Source organism: Bombus bifarius, unplaced genomic scaffold (assembly GCF_011952205.1).
Source record: "Bombus bifarius isolate JDL3187 unplaced genomic scaffold, Bbif_JDL3187 scf7180000009125, whole genome shotgun sequence".
Lineage (NCBI taxonomy): Eukaryota > Metazoa > Arthropoda > Insecta > Hymenoptera > Apidae > Bombus > Bombus bifarius.
The window spans coordinates 4,144,176-4,166,463 of NW_022884914.1; the positions used below are offsets into that span (position 1 = coordinate 4,144,176).

At 39.6% G+C, this 22,288-nt stretch overlaps 1 protein-coding gene across 2 annotated transcripts in view; it reads left to right on the forward strand.

Moving 5' to 3' along the window:
- LOC117213700 (ankyrin repeat and SAM domain-containing protein 1A-like) overlaps positions 1-22,288 on the forward strand; it is a 77,833-nt gene that overhangs the window by 16,118 nt on the left and 39,427 nt on the right. For both annotated transcript variants that reach the window (XM_033459257.1, XM_033459258.1), the window contains 5 exons: positions 6,389-6,615; positions 7,330-7,546; positions 11,367-11,643; positions 13,526-14,209; positions 19,641-19,815. In XM_033459257.1, coding sequence (XP_033315148.1) covers positions 6,389-6,615; positions 7,330-7,546; positions 11,367-11,643; positions 13,526-14,209; positions 19,641-19,815 — 1,580 coding nt within the window. The remainder of the gene's footprint in view (positions 1-6,388; positions 6,616-7,329; positions 7,547-11,366; positions 11,644-13,525; positions 14,210-19,640; positions 19,816-22,288) is intronic.

Sequence of the window (22,288 nt, forward strand, 5' to 3'; positions counted from 1 at the left end):
GCTTCTTCCAACTCTGAAACGTAACGTTCCACCTTCTAGAATTCCATTCGCGAGAACGCTTTTCCCCTGAAATCGTTCGCGCTAATTACCGAGTAATGTAGCCCTTGCATTGTATCTAGGAACAACAATGGACTCGTTTCAGCTAACCATAACGATGTCGAGCCATTTGCAGCGTTGCCCATTAGAGCCAATCAGAGAGCACCGCGTTGCGTAATCCCGTCGAATACGATATGTATGTACGTCCTCCAACTGCCATGATCCGTCGCAACCCTCTCCTGGTTACACACGTCCTATATTACCACCCTACCGATCGGTCTCTCGTTCCTCGTTCGAGCGAATCTCCGATCGAATACATTCGCGGAGACCGATAGCACTCTGCCTGTCCGTGAGCGTTGCTGACCGCCCTCTCGATTACGAGGATCGTATTAATCATTACCTTCGAAACGTATCGACCTAGATCGTTCGACGTTTGCGCGGCTGAACCGCGATTGCTCGCCTCTCCCCCTCCGGACCGACTCGATCGCGGTATGTTTAATGCCCCTTTATGCGCCAAGGTGTTCTGACGCTTCGATAACCGCACCAACACTCACGCGTTGTTCCCTTTTGAAGGGATATATCGTGGCTTCATAGCGCTCGCACGATGAACAATGAGAGAGAACGTTGATGGATAGTAATTGGTGCGTGATTTAGTATGTAAGTGGAAATTTAGATGTTTTGATCACTTTTTAGGCGTAATATAGTATATAGGAGTAATGTGAAATTTACAAGAATGTATAAGTTTAGGTGATAAAATCGTTTGAGAGTGATATAGTAGGATTTATTATTACGAGTCTAGGCGTTAAAATTATATGTGCGAGTAATATAGTGATGCTTTTTTGCATGGGTCGGAAAATTATTATACGTGGACCGTGGAAAAACATTATACATAAACATAATATGAGAAACAAATTATCGGGCAATATGATAAACAAATTGGTATCTGTTTCTGATATAACATGGATCAATTGTGATGTTAATACAAATAGGTCATTGATTATAACAATAAGAAAAGCAAATGATTAAACAATATAATAAACAAATTATTATTCGCTTTTAATAATACAGATTAATCGAGGTAAAATATATTCGACTCGATTCGCAAAGAATTAAACGTATTTGTTATATACAAAAAAAAAAAAAAACGAATAGACGCGTATATTCAGAGCGATATTAAAAACGAAAAAATTGTGTTTCAATTTTACTGCACGTGAGATAGGAAAAAAGGAAAGAAAACAATATCAAATATTCCCTTATACGACCAATTTTCCATAAATACTACTGTCTCTCTCCTTCACTTTGCAGTCCCATGTGTTGGCATTTCCAGAGCAAATTTCGAAAGGGTACACATGGGACAGGTATTTTTGACAAAGCGTGAATTTCGAAACCGTAAATTGTGTGACAGCGAGCGATTTATTGGAGCGAGAGAAAGAGAGAGGGATGTCAAAAATAAGCGATAGGGGATGGCGTGTGACGGTGAAACGTGGTTCCGCGAACGAGACCGGAGGATTCGCGTTATATTTCGCAATGGCGTACAATGGCGGCCGCTATAAAGAAAAATAGTGGCCGAAATATTCGACGAGAGAGCTTCCCGTGCCAACGTCCGATCGATTTACTAGCATTTACACAAATAATTGGTGATTGTTGCTTCGCACGGCAAAAATGTTGAGTTAAATAAACGATATTGTAAGCACGAGCCTTCGTTATTTGATTAATCGAATCGTTCAATCGGATGATGCAAGATTAACCGGATAATCGGTTACACCGATGCTGTACAATTAAATAACGAAAATGAATTTCGGCACAGGCTCGAAACAATTCTTCGAATTCTGGCTATTTGCACGTGTTTAACCATATACATTCATTTATAGTATACATATATAAATATATATAGTTTCTTTTTTTTCTTGTTATATTCCGCGTTATATTTCGAAGAGCTGGATGCGATGCACCTGGTTTATTATTTCCAGTCTGTCGGCGAACCGTTCGTTGATTTAAAATATCCAAGCAGTTGTAAATAACGTTTGGTGGAGGTATCAAGGGAAATATTTGTGTAAAATTGACATGGTAGTAATCGGTAAAAAATTACAAAAAAATTGAAGTGTGAACGTTATTTTTTTTTTTTACATATTTCTCTGAATATTTACGTATTTTTAATATTGTGTTCAGGTACATTTGGAGTAAAAAGGTTTTTGATTTGAAGCGAAGAATAATATTATAGTTCTTAAATAATACTGTGTATTTCAGAAATTATGTATCATATTTTACACGTATCTTGACACGAGTCACTTCATTTCTAATTATTTAATCATCTGGTTTATTTCATATTGAACTAGAAAGTTGAAACACCTTCCTACCCCCTTCCATCCTTCATCCACAATTTTACTTTCTAGAGTTTTACTTCTCAATATGTATCACCGGCTTAAAGCAGTCACAACGAAACCTCTTACAATCAACACGACTTCTCTCTACAATTTCTTTAAATCGTTTCAAAATACACCTACGTCTTCAACCCCCTCAAACACCCAAAGAACCATTGTTGCGTCGTTCGTTTCCAGCATCGGGAAACAGAGGACTGCAAGAGCGGGGAAGGGAATGGTATTTAACGCTTTGCTCGGCCAATTCATTCTCATTTAACATAGCGGCGTCACGTCCATAATCCGGCTGGTAAGCCTTTAAAATAATCGACGTTGTTGGACGAGCGTAGGATGGAACGGCTGGGTACGGGTGCACGCGTGGCTCGATCGAAAATCGTTCGTTCGCCGATCGTGAATCGCCGCGAAACGGCAGTCATATTGTAATCGGGTATAACGTCGGTTTTTCTATGCAGCCTTGCTGCCGGTAATCGCTTTAACTGGCGCTAGCCGCTTATAATGCGATCGCGTCGCGATACACAGTCCGATGAATGCATTTTCCGTCGCTAGCGATGCGCCATCCTCCTCTTTTCTACCCTTTCCCTCATTCTCTGGTGGAAACCGCTCAATCTGTGCCCCTCTGGCCATTCTCGACTCCTGTTGTCCATGCAGATTCCGCGATATCGAAACCGAAATATGTATATATCGAATGATTCGTTAGACGAACTTTATTGGCCTTATTTTCATGGAAAGCACGTGACAGGTTTCTAAAGATATATATTATTCTGTATATTAATTTTAAGGTCTTATTTAAATTAGTGAAATCACTTGGACTTAACGATAGAATTACTTATCAGATTAGTCAAAGTTATGAGAAATTTTATAGACTTATGACGAGGTTGTTTGTGGAAATTTAACTTTTTGTACAACATGTTATTATATAATTACTTTAACATGTTCACAGAATATTACCAGCTACAGTGATATCGTTTCTGATTAAATACGTCAGATGAACGAACTATAAAATATATGTTAAATGATCAGCTTATATTTTACATCAAATGATCAGTTTATACGAAATGTCGATCTCCTTCGTAACTATGGAATAATAGGAATTTTTGTTTGAAATACTGCAATCGATAAACTTCTGTTGACTGCGTCATAAGGCTATTGGAATTCTATTAATTTTAACATTAATAGAAGGAAGAATATATTAATTTGTAACTAAAGTTATAACTGTATTAATTTTCTTCTTCAAAACTTAAAAAGATAATTAATCGATACCATATACTAGCATACTACCAATTATTGAAACCGTATGACGCATATTTCTCAAAAATAAAAAATAATAGGAAGAAATGAACACGATATATCTTGAAAATTCCAACATCTTCTTTCTATCGTCTATTTTACTTTGTTCCGAAAGTTTCCCTACGAAATCTCATTCACGTAAACAGTTTGTCAAAACCAAGCAATATTCGTTGTTCACACGTCCCTTGATATTCTGTTTCTGATCGCACTTGCCATAGTGGAATACAGCCGCGTGATAAATACACCATAGTGTATACAGCCGCGTGATAAATACACCATAGTGTATACAGCGCGCGTGGCACGCGCTCGCGAGTCGCACGCGCTGTACAGTTTCACAACGAGTGTTCGTGTGTACGTACACGCGTGGTGTTCACGCGACTATTCACGCACTCCAAGTGCCGCGATCGTGTGTCAACGAGACACCGTGTTCAAGTATATTCCACTATTTAACATTTTAACGTTGTCACGTATGCGTGACTTCGCTGGCGCGAGCGGTCATCAGCTGTCACTAGGTAGACGTGACGTCGCCCTGGCTACCATTAGATAAATGTTTCTTTTCCCGCTTTTGATATCCACGTTTTGAATATTTATTCATACACAATTATGCACCCTGTATGTAAGAGAAGCTGAGTGTAAATTTATCATACCAGCGAAAATAATACTTCATTTGTTTTAATTTTCCATGCTAAATATTAAAAAAAAAAAAGAAAAAATAATTTTGCTATACATAATTTAAATAAAAGTATTTTAGTTGAAAAGTCATTTTATGACAATGTTGCTAAGTCTCGTGCAGATTGGTCAAGTTGCTTGAATTTAAGTAACCTGCGACAGCGTTATTAGTTATTAATCGATGTCTACAATGACTGGTCGAGTTAGTTGCTGCAAGTCCCATTAACGAACGAATGGATCTGTTATCTTACGCTACGCGACATAAAATATTCTTTCAATTTCCAAGTGATATCGAAGTATCGTACTTTATTATATTATATGTAATATAATATTGTACTTTTTCTTTTCAACCACTTTGTCGCTTTATTTCTTATTCTTCCCCTTTATTCTATCACCTACATAAAATACCAAGAATATTCACTTGCAAACATTAACTTGCGAGAACACTCTATTTATCGAATTAAAGTCTAAAAACTACCTAATCTACAATAGTAGTTAACCCCAAATACCAAATTCATCGCTCAAACGAAATCCATCTGACTGAGAAGAACCAGCTAGCTCTACAGCCACGTTCCCGTGTCAGTACCCCGAATAAAGTTTCACGCGATTCGATCGGATCTCGTCGCGCTGATTAGGTTGGAAAATCTGGCTGGTCTCCGGTGAACAATCTCCACGGTCAAACAGCATACCGGGTCTTCGGGTGTGTGTACCGGCATTTTGACTGTTTGGACAGGCGCGAAACTACGGTATCCCGATGTGCGGAACTCGATCGTGTACGCTCGTTCCCGGCGTTGTGTACGCGCGCAAGACCAAAGTGTACACACGTAGCTAGCCGGTCACGTCGGAACGTAGGCCAGGATTCGCTTGTGTACTCGATGCACACTGCGATGATTGCGTTCACGCACGCGTTTCACGCGCCCCGCCGCGATATTTGGTGGATCTGTTGGATGCGTGGGCGGCGATAGACAGAGCCAGAGCCCATAGCGGGACCAAAAGGGAGAGGACGTGTGTAGGCGAAAGAGAAACACAACCAGGGGGAGGTTTTCGGTGTGGAAGGGACGAGGGATGGATTCCGGGGGCTGGGAGTAATGTCTATTATCGGATTCAATATCGGTGCTCTTGGTAAGCCAGTATACAAATACCCCTATGGCACGGTAATAACAACATAGGTGCACGTGAATCCGATTCCCAGCCACGAATCCTATATGCGACGGATGGCTGCGGTCACTGCAGTCGGTGCACACCAGCCGACAGATACAAAACGAAATCTGGGTTTCGTGCTACACGCTGCTGCTGGTATCGCGTCGAAATGGGAAATGCGTGCAAGCGGGCCACTTTCAGCTGACACCGGTGATCCGCGGAGCCACGGATCCTCTCTCTGCCCTCGAGAACCGCTCCTCGATCACCGGTTTCCATCCGGTTCCGCTTCAGCAAATTTCAACGGCCGATGATATATTCGCGGCTAAAGGGAATTCGAGGATAGCTTCTACTAATTTGGTTTGTTAATTTTAGGGGAGGTTCTGCGTGAAAGGTTTAAGCTACTAACGGAATGACGTTTATGGAGGAGCGTGCCATTGGCTCGTGTATGATTAATGGATGAAGAGATCGATAATATTTCTGGAGAATTTGTTGAAATAAGATAGAGTCGATTCATTTATATGACAGTAAATGTCAAATTTGTGGTACACGTATTGATTCATTCTTAATGGAAACGAACATCGAAATAGAATTAGATTAATTCAATTAGGTTTTCCAAGGGTTGATGCAAATTAGTGATGCACAGTATTATTTTATCATTTATTTGAATATCTCGTGACTTATGGAGGGGATATAAATACGTTATATCCAGTCTTATATCATGTTATACAATTACATTTATCTACAATGCTCACAAACTTTGATCATTTTTTTCATATTTTATTCCAAGAAAACAGTCATCTACCAATTTGATTCTTTTACAAAAACAGACTGTAATTGAGCCTAGAAATAAAAGAAAAGTACTTAAATGTTGGTTTTAGAGCTGTGGTGGAAGTGTTGCTGGCAGCAGGCGTGGACGTAAACACGAGGACGTCCGCTGGGACCGCGATGCACGAGGCGGCGCTGTGCGGCAAAATGGAAGTCGTGCGAGCGCTCCTGGACCGAGGTGTAGACCTGGGCATCCGGGACTCGCGACAGAACACGGTGCTCGATCTTCTGGGACAGTTCCCACCACACGTCACTCAGGACATCACCGCGGTGATAAAAAGTGCGTATCCGCTGCGACGCTGGTTTTTTTTCTCCCGCCTCGACGCGACATCCCGAGTAAACGAGCTGTGCAATTAACGAGACATGTCTCGGGAGAAAAAAAGCGCTTTTTCTTGCCGTTGTCAATCATTGCTTACAAGTAGGCAGCGATAAACTGGCTCCGATAAGCCTGTTCCCGTCGATTTTCAAAATATTTGCATGATCGAACTTCGCGTGACAAGATTTAACGCGATAGCACGTTAAATCTTGTTAACGATGATCCTCTGATGAAAGTTTGATATTGTTCTGTTTGCAATATCCGCGATTCCAGTTTGATTTTGTATCGTTGATCGACGATTGTTTGTTAAGCGGTAATTCGCGTTGTGTTTGGTTAATGATTAAAGCGATGGTTCTTAATTGCGTATTGATAGCGAAATTGTATTGTAAATATTGGCGACGTAAAAGGACGCGAATATAGGTTGGACAAATTACGATGAATTGGACGAAATGATTCAAGTGGTCCGTATTAGATACATATATTTGTCAATTTGATATAAGGACTGTTGGCTATTTTACAATATAAAATTAGATATTATACGAAAATTATTTGTTAGCGTATAACAAAGATTAGTTGGGTCACTTTGACTCATTAGTAAATTGTTTCTGTAACTCATAAAGTTTTAACTAAAGCGTACTGTAAAATGAATGAAATTCACTGATGAAACTTTGGGAACAGGGCACAGGTCTTCCTCTGGTGTGGAAAGCGACGCAGACAGCGAGAACTTGCCACCCATTCCGGTCCAGGGAAACGATTCATTGGGTAGCCCTTACGAAAACGTTCGCCCAGGGGATGATCTTTCTCCGGCGGAAGGGACATCGCCCACTCAATGGCAGTTCTATCATAAGCCTCGAGACGACGATCGCCGCGTTTCCGGCACTTCCGTTATGTCTTTGTGAGTATCCAATCTTTTTTCCCCTATTTTCACACTGGTTCGCGCCTGTCGTCGCTTTCGATGTTTCATTTTTTTTCCTGACCCTTTTACGATCGTAAAACTTTCTTGTGACTCTACATGTTATGCGTTACTGCGCTCTGCGCTTCAAGCTACGATAAGCATTGCCAATGGAACGAGTCGTCGTGTTGATTTATAGTTAAGGGCATTTAAACGATTCTCGGGTTCGGAGAATGTAAAGAGAAGAAATTGAGATGTGCATAAGGAGATTTAAAGAAGACTTGATAATATCGTAATTTCCAAGATTTATATTATATCAGATCGTTAGATAGAATATTTTATACTTTATTGTACTTTATAATTGTTTCAATTTCAAACGAATAAGAACTATAGGAAAACGTCGAGAATTTCACTGAACAACTTCACTTGACTCAACGATAGACTTGCTCGTAAAATTATCATTTTTAAGATAACTACAACAAGAAAACGACAAACAAACGCAACTTATCTCGCGAATATTCATTCCGACAAAAAGAGATGACTAACAATAACCAACCAAGCTCCGTTCCACTGATGCGAAACACCGGCTTGTTCGATCGTGACGAGCCATCGCCATCTCCGACAAGAACGCATCGGTACACGCTATTCGCATTTTGCGTTCCATGCAACGATCTCCTCTTCCAGCGAGGAAAAGCAGCCTAGAAAAGAAAAGAAACAACCCAACAAACAAACAGAAAAAAGAAAAAGAAAAAAAACCCGGAGGAAAAGAACAATTCTACTGAGCTCTACCTGTTCCCCGAGTATTTGTGTTCATCCGGCGTCATCTTGGTCGGGGAGAGAGAAAAGAATATCGCGTCGGTGCATCGGATAAGAGCGGAGAGGCCCCGGTAATATTTTCTAAAAAGGGCAGATATTTAGTATAGATGGGCGCATAGCCGTGGCTGCTTTAATATAGGAGATGTCGTGTAAACAAAAGCATAGACGTGGACCTGGGCACACGGAGTGAATGAACGAGTGGCGAGCAGCGAGTGCTCGGATGATGGTTAACGGCGTCGCTGGTATCGTTTTAGTACCGATGCTGGTTGCACCGAGCACAGGCATACGAGAAGGGGAGGAGAGGGTTAGGTTGTGAGGGTGGTCAGGAAGAGAGGACGTTGGATGGGGTAGGAGAGCAGAGGAGGAAAGGTTCTCGGACCGAAAAGGGAAGCTGAAAGTAGAGGTGGAGGAGAAGAGGTTGGAGGAGGTGGCGCGGCCGCGTGTAGCCCCAGCGCGTTAAGCACCGCTTGGCTTGGTTTAATTTTCCTGATGTAGGCAGGCGATGGTGAGTCCGACCGCCTCGTTCACCCCTGGGTCACCCCCGCCGTATACCCCATTGGTACTCTCGTTCCCACTTTCTTTCTCTTCTGCTCTCTCTCTCTCTGTCTCTCCTCTCTCTGTTGGTGCTACTGGCAGCTGCTAAACGCGGTTGGCCTGACTAGGCAGAGAAAGAGGACCGAGGTCGACCGAGAAACTGTCAGAGGGAAAAAGGGAGACGGCGAGTGGAGAAACGAAAGACGAGAAGAGGAGCAAGGGGAAAACGAGCGGTACCAGAGCTTTCCGCACCTCCACCGTCAATGTTTGACGTCGGCAGCCGTGGCTCGGCCGCCTCGAGATGAATCCATCACGTTAAACAATGTAAATGTTAGCCCGTCTCAGCATAAAACTAATAACCATTGCTCTCTCCCTCGTCCTATGAGCATGGCCTCCAACCGCGGTTCGCCGGCTCTTCATTCACCTCTGGCTTCGCTTGCTTCCACTCCTCTGTTCCCCTGTTCTGCCTAGCGGCGCGCCACACCGGTGTGGTCCTTCTGCTTCTCTCTTACTCGTTTCTCTGCTCGCCTCCGACCTCGCCTACGTGGCCTCATTAAAAAGTCGACACTCGCCCGCGGACGTCTCCGCTTCAACTTACGCATTGTCGAGAGGAGAGATGATGATACTCGGAGTCGTGTGCCATTCGTTAGTTTGACCAATGAACGAGCACTGGCCATTGTATCCGCGCCTCTTCGCGCCTAGTACGCTTAATTGTGGAAGATCGCCGTAACGAAGGTTTTCTGGGCGATTCTTCGATAGCATAGTTTCTTTGAGAAAATTGAAGATGGAGAAAAAGGGGCGTGTCGTATTCGTATCGAAGACGTATTTTTAAAAAGATGTTAATTAGGAAGACAAATGTCATTGATGGAAATGTTTAGCATTATTAGCGATTTATGAATGGTGCAAGTAGATCTGAGCCTTTCTTTCGTTAAACATCCATTGAACTCAACCGAAAAACTCGAATCACAATTAAAACCTTCAAACGTGTGGTACACCTTCTTCAGAACATAATAAAGAATTAATTGAATCGTTGTATGCAACAAACATATTATTGATTTAGCTATTTGAAACATATGAACTATTTAAATAACGATATATTAACCATTTGATACAGCAATATTTTACAATTATCTCAGCTAGCTCATCAAGTTATCTTTAATATACGTACTAACATTCAATCGTAATATTAAATTTGAAAAGATAGAAACAATCAAAAACTTCCCATACTTAATTACAATCTTCAAGTAAAGAAATATACAACGATAAAACTAATAATGTGCAATTCGAAAGAATAAAAATTCGAAAGCGACGTATTTATAAAATGGCTGTTCTGCGCTGTATTCGCTTGATCGGTGGAACGCCGGCTGCACTGCTTCGCTTTTCAGTATGCTACGATAGTGGAGTCGTTGTAAACCGCGTTCAAATCTTACGATACCGGATGGATTGCGAAATTTCAGTGAAAACGAGGAATATGGGGGACCTGTGAACGGAGTATGGAGGACCCTCCAGCAGACAGAGGACTCCGACCCCAGTTCCGTCTTCGACAGCGTCTTTATGTCCATGTCCGACACTCTGAACTCGATAAATACTCTCGAAAGTTCCGATCAAACTCCCGACGACAAACCACAAAACACTATCACCGACAGAATACCATTAGCACAGCGCGACATCACACGGTAATGACATGCAAACGTTCTCCAGCACAATGCTAGCGCTTTCGATTCTCCTGCACTGAAATCGATTCTCTATTCGATTGTCTGTCGAAGATACACTGCGGTGAATTTTACGACGCTGCAACCTGTTGCGTTTTTGTAATTCATATTGGATATTCGTGACGCGTAAATAGGCAAAGTATAGGGAAAATTGGAATTGGAAAATCTTGGAAAAATTGTTGTGGAGAGTGATAAACTTATTATATGTTTGCTTGGAAATTGATCTCATGGTGATGGGTTTTTCGTAATTTTACAGCGTTATGTGTATTTTCTGGATTATTTGCTGTTTGATTTTAAATATAATTAACTTAGTTTAATGTTTGAATTTCATATTAAATATGAAGTTCAAAGCATCGATAAAAACATGTTCACGCGTAAATCTCTAAAAAGTAGAATAATTTCCAAACGAATTAATATATAAATAATACTGTTTTCAATTGTATCTAATCAAACTGCACCATACAACAAGAATCATAAGAATCATCTTCTATCATGGAGAAATTAAACAAAATCTTCATCGTCAAATATTTCATAATTCAAAGAACACTCCTTTAAATCCATAATATATTACAGTGTCAATCGTCCAAAGCGCTACTGCATGATATTTATCCTAATTTACTTTGTCATCATACACGAACGAACAAACAAAGAACGAAACAAATTAAAAAACAAAAAGTGAATTTGTTCGATGAAGTAAACCATTAGCAATTCCAAGTTAATGGTGAGTTGGTCCCGCTGAGACGTTGAGTTTGGTTGCGCAGGGGTTCCGACAACGGATTGTACCAAACGCCACCGGTACCTCGTGGAACAATGGAGGGTAGCTTCGTGTCGGAGGATCTGTCCTTGACATTACCCACGGGATACGGGGGTGGCAGGGAGTCGGATCAATTGAGCGTTTCCTCGTCCTCGAGCGTCGGTGGACCGAGCCCACGGGACCGGCGTTGTTTGCCCAACGATTCCAGCGCTGCCGGGATTTACTTGCCAATGGCACCCTTGTCCAGTTCTCTTCACAGCCCCGCCTCCAACAGTAAAGTCTCGGTAAGAATACCCCGATTCCCCTTTTCGTCTCGACATCTCGTCTATGACTCGGTGAAGAGTTGTACTATGTCGCAAAAAGTATACTCGTTCGAAGCGAAATCTTTCATTCTAGTAACTGATCCGACGTATTGTGTCTTTGTTGATGAAATGTACGAAGTATTTAATAACATTTTTACTTTCATTTTTGGTGATATTATTGGTATTCTTGATGATATATATATATATATACAAGATGTAAACAAAATAGGTGATAGTGAACTTTGGTATTGTATTTTGTTTTTAACTTTGATGTGGTTCTTTAATTTTTATGTGCAAATCTTAATCTTTGTTAAACAACCTAGAAGATTCTAAATGGTTTAAGAAAAACTGTAACATATATTTAAGAAAGAGATTCTTTCTCAGATATAAGAAATTTTGTTGTTTGCATTGGAATTTCGTAAGAGTAGCGATCACGTCTGAAGATTACAGGAGAAAAAATATGATAAGTCTATTTCCGTTGGTTTTCTGATTTTTGTGTTACGTGATAGTCAAGGGTCAGTATTTTATTTGAAAAGGAAAAGAACTTGTCAGTTTAGAGATATAAGCTTCATAAGAATAAATATGAGAATTCTTTGCCTATCGAACTTTCAGGCAGAGATTAATTTATCATAATATACGCTATTATTCTATCTCAAATACTACAATTACTTATTTCTAACTAAAAAAAGAATAATTGTTTGGAGAAGGAGAAATGAACTTATCTTTAGTAGAACACGATACCAAAGTCGCTTATTTTCATTATATCCTGTATAAATAATTTTATAATTAAATTGTTGTTGTACTATACGTAATGGTATTACGTAACTTACGTAGATTTAAAAATTATGTAAATCAGTATCAATTTCTTATGCTTACATTGCCACGTCGTATTATGAAATTGTATCGTATTTGGAATTTTTATAAGCTTCATATTGACATTTTCTTGTTTTCCTTCCCTTTCTTTAAATACCGGTCGATTGTTAATTTCAAGCAGAATCTCAATTTGTACATTGAATTGTTTTTTTCTCAAGCATCCTTCTTCCCTATTTTTTTCCCACTTGTTCGAGATTGAAGCTTTTTTTACTGCGCGAAGAACCGGCAATGAATCATCTCTGCGTCTTACAGTTCGTTAACGTGGACAAATTGATCGCAAGTTAATTGGCCCGGCATGACAGCTTGACGCTGGCTACACATTTTTCCTTCGAACGAGGTTACTTCGTGAAAAAAAATACCGATCGAATATTACTTTCGAAAGATATGCGAACGATTGTTATTAATCGAACTTCATTAACATTGAACTGTTTTTATAGATGGAGAAGGCTCCATTTTCATTGTTGTTAATCGCAATTCTTAATTGAGACTGTATTCTTTATTTCCGTATTTTGTGTCAGTTGTTGTCTAAGTGCCAATATTTTATATTCAACTAAGATATAGTTATCAACATTATCAGTTAAGATTTAAGTAGCTACTATATCTAAATTGCGGTCAAAAACTATTCTTTTAGAGCTACTTTAATATTTCGTTGTTTTGGAATATATCAAACTTGTATTTAATCTATCTAACTGATTATTTATTCTCCACATACGATAATTACTATTTCTCCATAATATCGTCTGATTCATGCTGTCTGCATCCCCTGACTGTTCTCTAATTCATCAAATTCTTCAATACATATTTTTATAAACGTTATTTAAACAGGCAATTAGACACAACAAGACTGAAATATACAGAATTTTACATTTGTCTCGTTCTACTACAATTTTCCAACTTTCGTTCAAAATTTCCTGAAAAATCTATTTTCTCAGCGCGAAATATATTAACAGGTCCTCAAGCGTAAAATTAGTAGCAATGTATCTTATTCCAGCCAACTCCACCGAAAAAGCCACCCAGACGCAATCTCTCCGTCTCACCGACGCACTTGCAGACCCAGATGTCTTTATCAGCGGACTGTTCTCTGGGCCCGAGCAACTACGAGTATTTATTCATGGCGCGCAGCGGCGCCCGCAGCCATATCGACTTGGAGCAGTTACAAAAACGCCGTGAACAATTGCGTCACGTGACCAGAAGCGTGGACCAATACGTGGAAATGAAGTCTCGCGTGCCGGATGGCGAAGAAAGACGCGAAACTAACGTAGAACCGGTTGCCATAACTTCCATCTACGAGAACAGACCGATCAAGACGTTGAACCCTCGACGAAAATTACGTAGACACGCGTTCGAGAATTATGAACCGGAGAGTAGTCCTTGCGCAGACAAATCGCCGTGCAGCGAGACCGATTCGTTCGTCCAGGAACCGATGTTCGTGTCGAACGCGTTCCTCACGCTCAAGTCTTCCCAGGAGAGTCTTCTGGACGACAAGCGCGACGCTATCGACGAGCATTCTACGCCAGAAGGTCGCGAAGCAACTGACAAGCGCCTGAAACGAGTACAAATGATGCTGCCCACCAGTCCAACGCACTATGTTCAGCCACCGACGCCTGATCATCCGCCACCTTCTGCAATGCAGGCTGAGAAGTCGATTCACGAAAGGATTCGTCCTTTGAGTCAGGTGAGTTGGACTTATTTTGTAGACTTATTGGTGGGTGATTTTGGGTGGTTTGCTTCTGTTGGTTTAACTTTCAAGCTTCTCATTTGGAGGCTTTGGTCGGTTTGTCGCTTATGTTTATGTACTGCAGAGTCAAAAAGAAGCGAAGAGAATACTCTCTTTCCTTGTTCACTGTCACACGATGAGGTCTCATTTGTAGATGCGACGTTCTTGGCTAAAAGTTTACGATTGTGTTGGATCTATCGGAAATAACCGATTAGATCCACTTTCCTTCGAAGGCGCTTCTTTCTAGCTCTGTGCAGTATTTGTGTGACGTGCGAATTTTTGGTGAGGTGGAATTCTTGGTAAGTAACTTTTGCCATTAGCAAATTAGCAAACATCGTTCATAGCCTAAAGGTTCTCATAAACACAATGTCAAGATTAATATCAAACATTAGCCTTACCAAAGCTAATCTAACGTCCAATGTAAAAACCCGTAAAAGATGCAGAATTCGCGTATCTACGTTATTACATTTATCAAACCATTTCGATCACGCCAACTCTCACGAAACATTCCTAGAATTATCGATCCATAACATCTCAAAAACCCACGTTATCTGCCAAGCCTTTGCCTCAACAGCGATACATTTATCTCTGGAATCGCATGCAAATCGCAGTCTCCCAGTAGATCTTAAGCGGCTGACGCGGTACAAACGTCTTCGCGATTCGCCACACGATCTCCACTGGAGCGTGCGTTCGCGGGCGTTCAATCTTGCATCCTTGGCTGCGACTAAGGACTGGCGCGTGTATGTACCTTGTAACACATGTCGGGATGTCAAACGTAGCCAACGTATCTGGTCGCGAAAGTACTGGTCCGCAATGCTGGTCTCGTAAACGGTAGCATATTTAAAATCATTTATCATTCATCGAGACAGACGAATAACGATGTCACAGCGATTGCATCGTGTCAATTGTTGGAAGGATATCGTGAAAAATACCGCTCAGTAAGTGTTCTTAAGATCGAGAGACGGTCCTGGAACGTGGACAGTAGATAAGCAGTTGGCAGGACGCTTTATAGCAGGTTACGTTTAATATACAAGCCGTGTTTGATCTGTGATGCGATTTGCAAGGAGGCCGACTTCTCTGTCGCTCTATGCTGCCTGTATCGCTCGTTTCTCGCCGTTTGCCGCGTCATCCTGTGATCGTTCTGCTGTGAGACTGACTACGTTCGCTTCCCATCCGCCGCGAATGGATATCCACACAACATCCACCGTGTGCCTCTATTTCTCCCTCGTTTCTCATCTATCTCGTACCCTCTACAGGTGCGCCATCTCGTGATTCGAACCATCGTATTTTCTGTGTAGCACACGCGTCCTCTCTTCCCATACCGTCTACCAACTATGTGTTCCTTGCATCCTTCTTCAGCACCCACTCCAATTCGCTCTCGCTACCCCAACGCCTGTCCTTTCTCGCTAGTTCCTTTCCGCTGACTGCTATGTGCGTTCGCAATCCGTGTCTTTCAGCGGTTATACATGCTTCACGAAATATCGTACAGTGAATATATCCTTCAGCGAAAGGAGCCGGATGAAGGCAAGACGCTTTGGCTGCCGGCATGTACGGTTACCTCCGCTTCAAGGATATCGAGTAGTTAGTGCTTCAGGATCTTCACGGATACGATGTCGCGTATGGTTTTTACCAGATTTTCTCCTCTCTGTCGTGTGTGTACAGACGCCTGGTTCTTTCCGTGGATCGATTCGAGGAACATTTGGATAAGTAATCAGTTATATCGACAAGCGTAGGTATATTTAAGATACGTAAGTTTGTTAAGAGTCTGTTGAATTGTTTAAGAGTTTATTGTAAAAGTTAGACTCGAGTTTAGGATTACAAGTTGCTCTGGTGCGTATAAAGGTATTAATATAGATAAAGGAAGAGGAATAAGTATTTAAACTTCAACTGGTATTATTAAGCTATAAGCGATTTGCAGTTTTAGTAAATTACCTATGTTTAGAGTACTACGTGTCAATTTGCATTTTTTCTATGGTTTAGTGCTATATTTATATATGAAATAGGTATAAATCAATCTTATAGATTGTAAAATTAGATGACCTAAGTCAAACGAGTGATCATCTATTATATAACAATATTAATCAAGAGTTAAGTATTACCAGGATCAATTTGGTAAAAGGAAAATGGGATATTTTTTAGCATTCTCTCTCTTTTTAAGAGAAATTATTCTAGATAATTTTATGATTTGTTAAGATACATTTACGTTATAAAAAAATATTTTTTTTGTAGATATGTATAAAACGTGAGAAAATAAAGACTTTGTTGGAGAATTTATTTGTAGATCCATTTGTAGAACTAAATATAAGAAAAGGGGTTAGGGGCTTGGATTAGGTTACATGCGAAACGGGGAAACGAAGTTACAATGTGCAATTTCGTTGAACGAGATGTCTGTATGTGTATAGATCTGGCAATCTAGCGGGACGGTAATTGGCAAGTCACGGAGTCGCGACTGGCGATAACGAGTCAACCTCGATTTCGATTGACGCTCGTAAATCTCATCAACCCGGACGAGACACAGCCGATGTTTCGGCACAATTTACTCGTCTCCTCGAGCGGTATAGTGGTAAAGGTACCTTGGTTATACAGGAAACAGAAACTGTCTAGTGCATGTAATGTTTACTCGGTTTCGTATTCCTTTAATGATCAATCCATGGCGAAAGAAATTGGTCACTCAAAGATCAAATTTTTACTCACTTTATGTATCGGATCTTCTCTTTTCCAATAAGGGAAAATACATTATATCGACGATTTAAAGGTTCTTTACGTTAAAACATCTTTAAAATAAATAAATAAAAGTGAATAAAATGAAAGTACAATAAAAAATCGACCATGTGAAGGTCGTCCACAAACGAACATACCAGTGTTTTAAGAGTTAACATTTCCTATAAATAACACCTCTAAAAAAGAGAAAAAGTGTGTAAAAAAATGGGTCGCGTCAAAGTCGTTCGCAAACGAAAATCTCAACGATTTGTTAAAATCGTACATCGAAATAAACCTTTAAAATAAAAATATGAAATAAATAAGAAATAAAAGGAATATATAAAGTCGGACTTCGTTGGACTTGTTCACGAACGAATGTCAACGATTCGAAGATTAAAATTGCCTACACCGGAATTTAACTAAATAAAAGATAGAAGAGATAAAAAGAACGTAAAATATATGGGCTACGTCAAAGTTGTTCAGGAACGAATGTCAGCGATCTTTTCGGTGTGAATCAATGGCATATCGAGTCGAGGAGGAATCATGGAAAAGAGGAAGCGTGTGGCGGCGCGCCTGAAGCTTGGCGAAGGAAGAGAAGGAGGTGGAGGAACTGCTCACGGATGGTTGCTTCACACCCGTCAACTTCCGCGGATCCAGCAGAGCGGCAGAATGCAAGACGCCGACACCCTTTGAATAATGAAGCCCTCAGCTTCTATGCCTGTCTGACTTCTCCTCGCGAACGCTCGTTCTCTCCTTGCGTCATGACGACGACGAGAAATCTACGAATTTGTAGCGACGCTTTCCGCATGTATACCATGCGTACACCGCGAGATGCGACCGCCCGTGTCTGTCTGCTTGCCTGTCTGTCTGTCTGACCGTCTGTCGTCTCTGCTGGCGTCAAATTTTAATTGCGTTAAAACGGCGATCCATGACGCGAGGGAATCTTATCTCGTTCGCGCTTACCACCTTTGAGTTTCTTTATGGATGAACTGCTCGCGATACGTGCACCTTCTTCATGGTAAAACGATTTCTCTCAAGAGTTTGTATTTACATCTGTATTTACAGTATATCGTGGCAGTATTTGCACGTTTGGTTGCTGTAAAAATATCTTACGTCTGTATTATTTGTATTACATTTATTATTATTATTATTTATGAAATATAACAGACATGATTACGATATTTAAAGATTGAAACAAATTTCAGGGTGGACGTAGAGGATACAAAGTATTTATCGCAATCAAAAGGTATTTGAACAATCAATTATCAATCGTTTATATTAATAAATCTCAATATTGTATTCAACAAGACCATCTTAAGCACTGTTTGTAATATGTAAACGATGATTAGTATCCTTAGTTGATATTTTAGTTTTTTCAAAAAGGGAACGAAACGCTCCATTGAAGATGTAAAAACAGAGTTTTTTATGTGTATATTTTGTAATACAGTTTTATTTCAACAGTTTTCGCTGGACCAAGTTTCCCACTAATTTGAAAGTTATAAAATTGGACGACATATTTACACGAACTCGATGACTTTTATTATTGTTATAACATTCAACATTTATTCAGAGCGTTAATTCGGGGCAAATGACGACGATATATTTTTGATTCGGTAAATCGAAATTTTAATAACCGTACACGTGTGGCAATGGTTTAAATTACGGGTCGAAGCTTTATGGATACAAATACATCCCTGGCGAGATTTATTTACCCGATTCATATTTTATAACGTTTATTGTGTATAATCGTATCAAGTGATCCGTCCCAATAGATTTCTATCGGATTGGAATCGTTTTTTATTTGGTCTGCACCAGCATGTTTTCGACGCGTGTGCAACGCTCAGAGATGAATCTGGGCACCTGCTCGTAAACGTTACCGCACGAAATGTCATTTCTAATCCCTTTTTTTTTTTTTTTAGTAATTCAAGTCTGTATTACTAGTAAAAAAGCGGGCGTGCTTGGAAATAGGCGGAAAAATTGGAAAAACTAAATATAATCTAAATATTTGACAATCACGTTTTTACCATAAATAGTTAACTTTCGGTGTATATATTATTAAATTTCAATTGTATGGGGCAATTTCCCTATTCAACGCTTTTATGTAAATATTAAACAAAAAAAAAGAAGAAATTAAACTACTTGGATAAACCAGTTTGTCAGAATTATTTGGTTAGAACTAAACTGTTTTTTTAAAAAACTGAAATCTTAATGAGAAGTGATTATTCATTTGCTCAAAGTATTTTTCTTACGTTATAGTTTTAGATTTCCGCTTACTTTATTATTTAAATTATTAAATTACAAAATGTGGAAGAATGGAACATCAACGATCTTGTAATCTTATAATAAATGCAACATTTGCTCCAAAAGTAACAAGAAGCTATAAATAATAAAACGACGTATTTCGATCTCTTAATACAATATCAATTCCTAATTGCATTTGGATACCTTGGATAAACATCCGTAGACTATTTTATCCATCAAATATGATTGTCCACATTCTAAAACCAAAAGAAATTGGGTAAACTACTAAACTCAGAAGTTGTAAAAATATTAATATCGGACACCCAATAAAATCCGGCCATCGATTAAAATGTGTCCGTAATGGATTTCATCAGGAGTCATCTTTGAAGAAAAAAAGAGGAAAAACAGCAATGAAAAATGCATATACCTGGGTGTTATTTGTTGGCAGGTATACAAACGGCGGTCCCGCGACATGGAAACGGAAACCGACGAGGATTTATTGCAGTTTCCGGCCGGCGGCTCCCTGGACGCTAGCAGCGGATCGTTATCGAGCGTTTCTCTGTCCGACAAGAGCATGTCGACGGACAATGTCGAGGAATACTTCGGGGATGTGCCGTTCGCAGGTAAACAGCATCGCACGCTTGGCTGCACCGCATGACGCTTCTTTCTGCCCACGTGTACATGCATAATCGTTGTGTTACGTCTTTGTTTCTTCTTATTTTGACCGTCTGCCTGACGATGATCGCCATTCCGGCAATCGTCATCCCCGGGGGAAACTAGTGAAATATCACTAACCAATATATAAATATATACATACATATAAATATATAAACACAAAAAACCATCGAAATGCGTATTTCGATTCACGAAAGTTAGTAGCTCATTGGCTCTCCTGCAGAATAATTCAATAATTAATCCTCCATAAACAAGCTGATCTTTTATATCCAATTCTTTTAGCGTTGTACACGGACTTACGAAAAATTTGAAATTACATTATACAGTCAGTTTTTCAGTGCAAAATGTTCAACCGTAGTATGGGCAATCTTCGGTTACTTGGATATACTTCTCTATTTTATTATTTCAATAACTTTCTACCTTCCAGCAAAGGTATCATAAAATGCTGCATATCTCCATTCTTTGGTTATTTCTATGCAAAAATGTCGAAATTTATGGGAAAGTTTTAAGTTGATTAATCACAGTATTTTGATCGTCTACGTAAGAGTTAAAGGATATTTGAAAAAAATAAGGCTTAGAAGGGAAATATCGCTGAGAGCACAAGCGAACCAGCTTGTCTACGAAGGGTTAATGACATCAGCGAGTCGACAAACAAGTTTAGATTAGATTTAGATTATTGATTACTTTGTTCGCGTTGCACAAAGCAATTTTTATAATTTTAACTTATAACATTCATATAAAATGGAACTTTATCTATTTTATTATCAAATTTGTCATTGCGATGCAAGAGAATCTATTAACATTAATAATTTACATTTATAACTTGTAGCTTGTAAAGTTTCGCTGATAATATTAGCTTAATTGCGTAAGAGAGTCATGACGATGATTTTCGTACGAAATATTTTGTAACATTTGATTCGTCGAAACGTTCTACGTATCAGAACAACATCGTTCGCGATTGTTGTTTCACGTCGATGGATCGATTATATTTACATCGTGCTTTTGTTTCTACGATTTCGTGTACTATAGGTGGAACAACAACAGGACTTTTCGACTGTCATGGCTTTTTTTCTTTTAATATAACATGGCGATCCGAAAGGTTCAATCTTTAGTATTATACCAGTTTTGTGAGCCACCAATTGTATAGTTTTTACCTTTCTCCGCCTTTCTTTCCATTTCCTTTTTTTCTGGCTCGTATTTTTGCATTGTCGCGAATATATGGTTGTCGTATTTTCGTATTTTATACCGGTTTATCGAACGCTGAGCCAATATTTCCATTTGGTGGTTGTTTGCGATGCGCCGGGAACACGATGACGTCACCCTGAGTAAATGTGTCAACGTGTAAAGATACACCGTGAAAGAAGATTTGTATCCACGCGTAGAGATATATCGTTTACGCAAATATTTCGAAACGTTCGCAAGAAAATCGATCGTTCCGATTTTGATTTCAATTCTTGAATCACGATGAGATTTCTTTTGAAAATTCGTTTCTCGACTTACGATTTTTGTAACTTCTCCGTCTCAAACACGGTTACACGATGATTCCAGAGTCATTGTAACACTTTTGTTGCTATCAGAATTTCATTTTTCCTGCTCGGGAGAGATTTACTCTTTTTTTCTTTTTTTTTTAACCGAGATATTACTACATCGACTGAGTATAATCGTGTTCAATAATCTTCTTTTAAATGTGAAGATGCAACAACAGTGATCTTCAATGAAAAGAGAAACGCAATAGTTGCAGTATTATTAGTACCAGTATTATTGAAGCAATTAACAAAACGCAGAGCTTGTTAGTAGCAGTGAAAATGTCAAACGTCCGTATTACTAAATGTACATACATAATCTATAAATGTATTGCTAAACCCACATTACCCTCTCCCAATTAACAAACTAAAATGCAAATTAATAATAATAATAATAATAATAATATTTAAGAACGAACCTTCCGGATCCCATGGCAAAAAGGGACAAACAGATTTCGACTAAGCCGGGGGAAGAAAGATAGGCAAAGAGTTATAGAAGGCGAAGGTTTCACGGGTCACAGAATGCCGTAAAGCACGTACAGCCCGTCGCTCTCGACTTCTGAAAAAACATAAATGAACGTGCTTTAGTATTAAGAGCTCGATCCTCAACAAGGACGAAAAAAAAAAGAAATAAGAAAGAACAAAGATATAGGAAGGAAGGAAAATACCACTTTATAACGAGACTGCTACTAACTTCGATTGAAATACTCGAACGGGGTGCTGAAGATATATAGAAATCTCTTTGAGCGAGGATAAAACGCGTGAAGCGAAGGAATTAATTCCGTCGACTACAGGTTTCGATATTTTAAATAAAACGAGACAAAAAATGTGTCGCTGGACGAAGTAATCATGATAAATATAACCAGTATCCGCGTTAAATGTTTTTTTGTACAGCGGT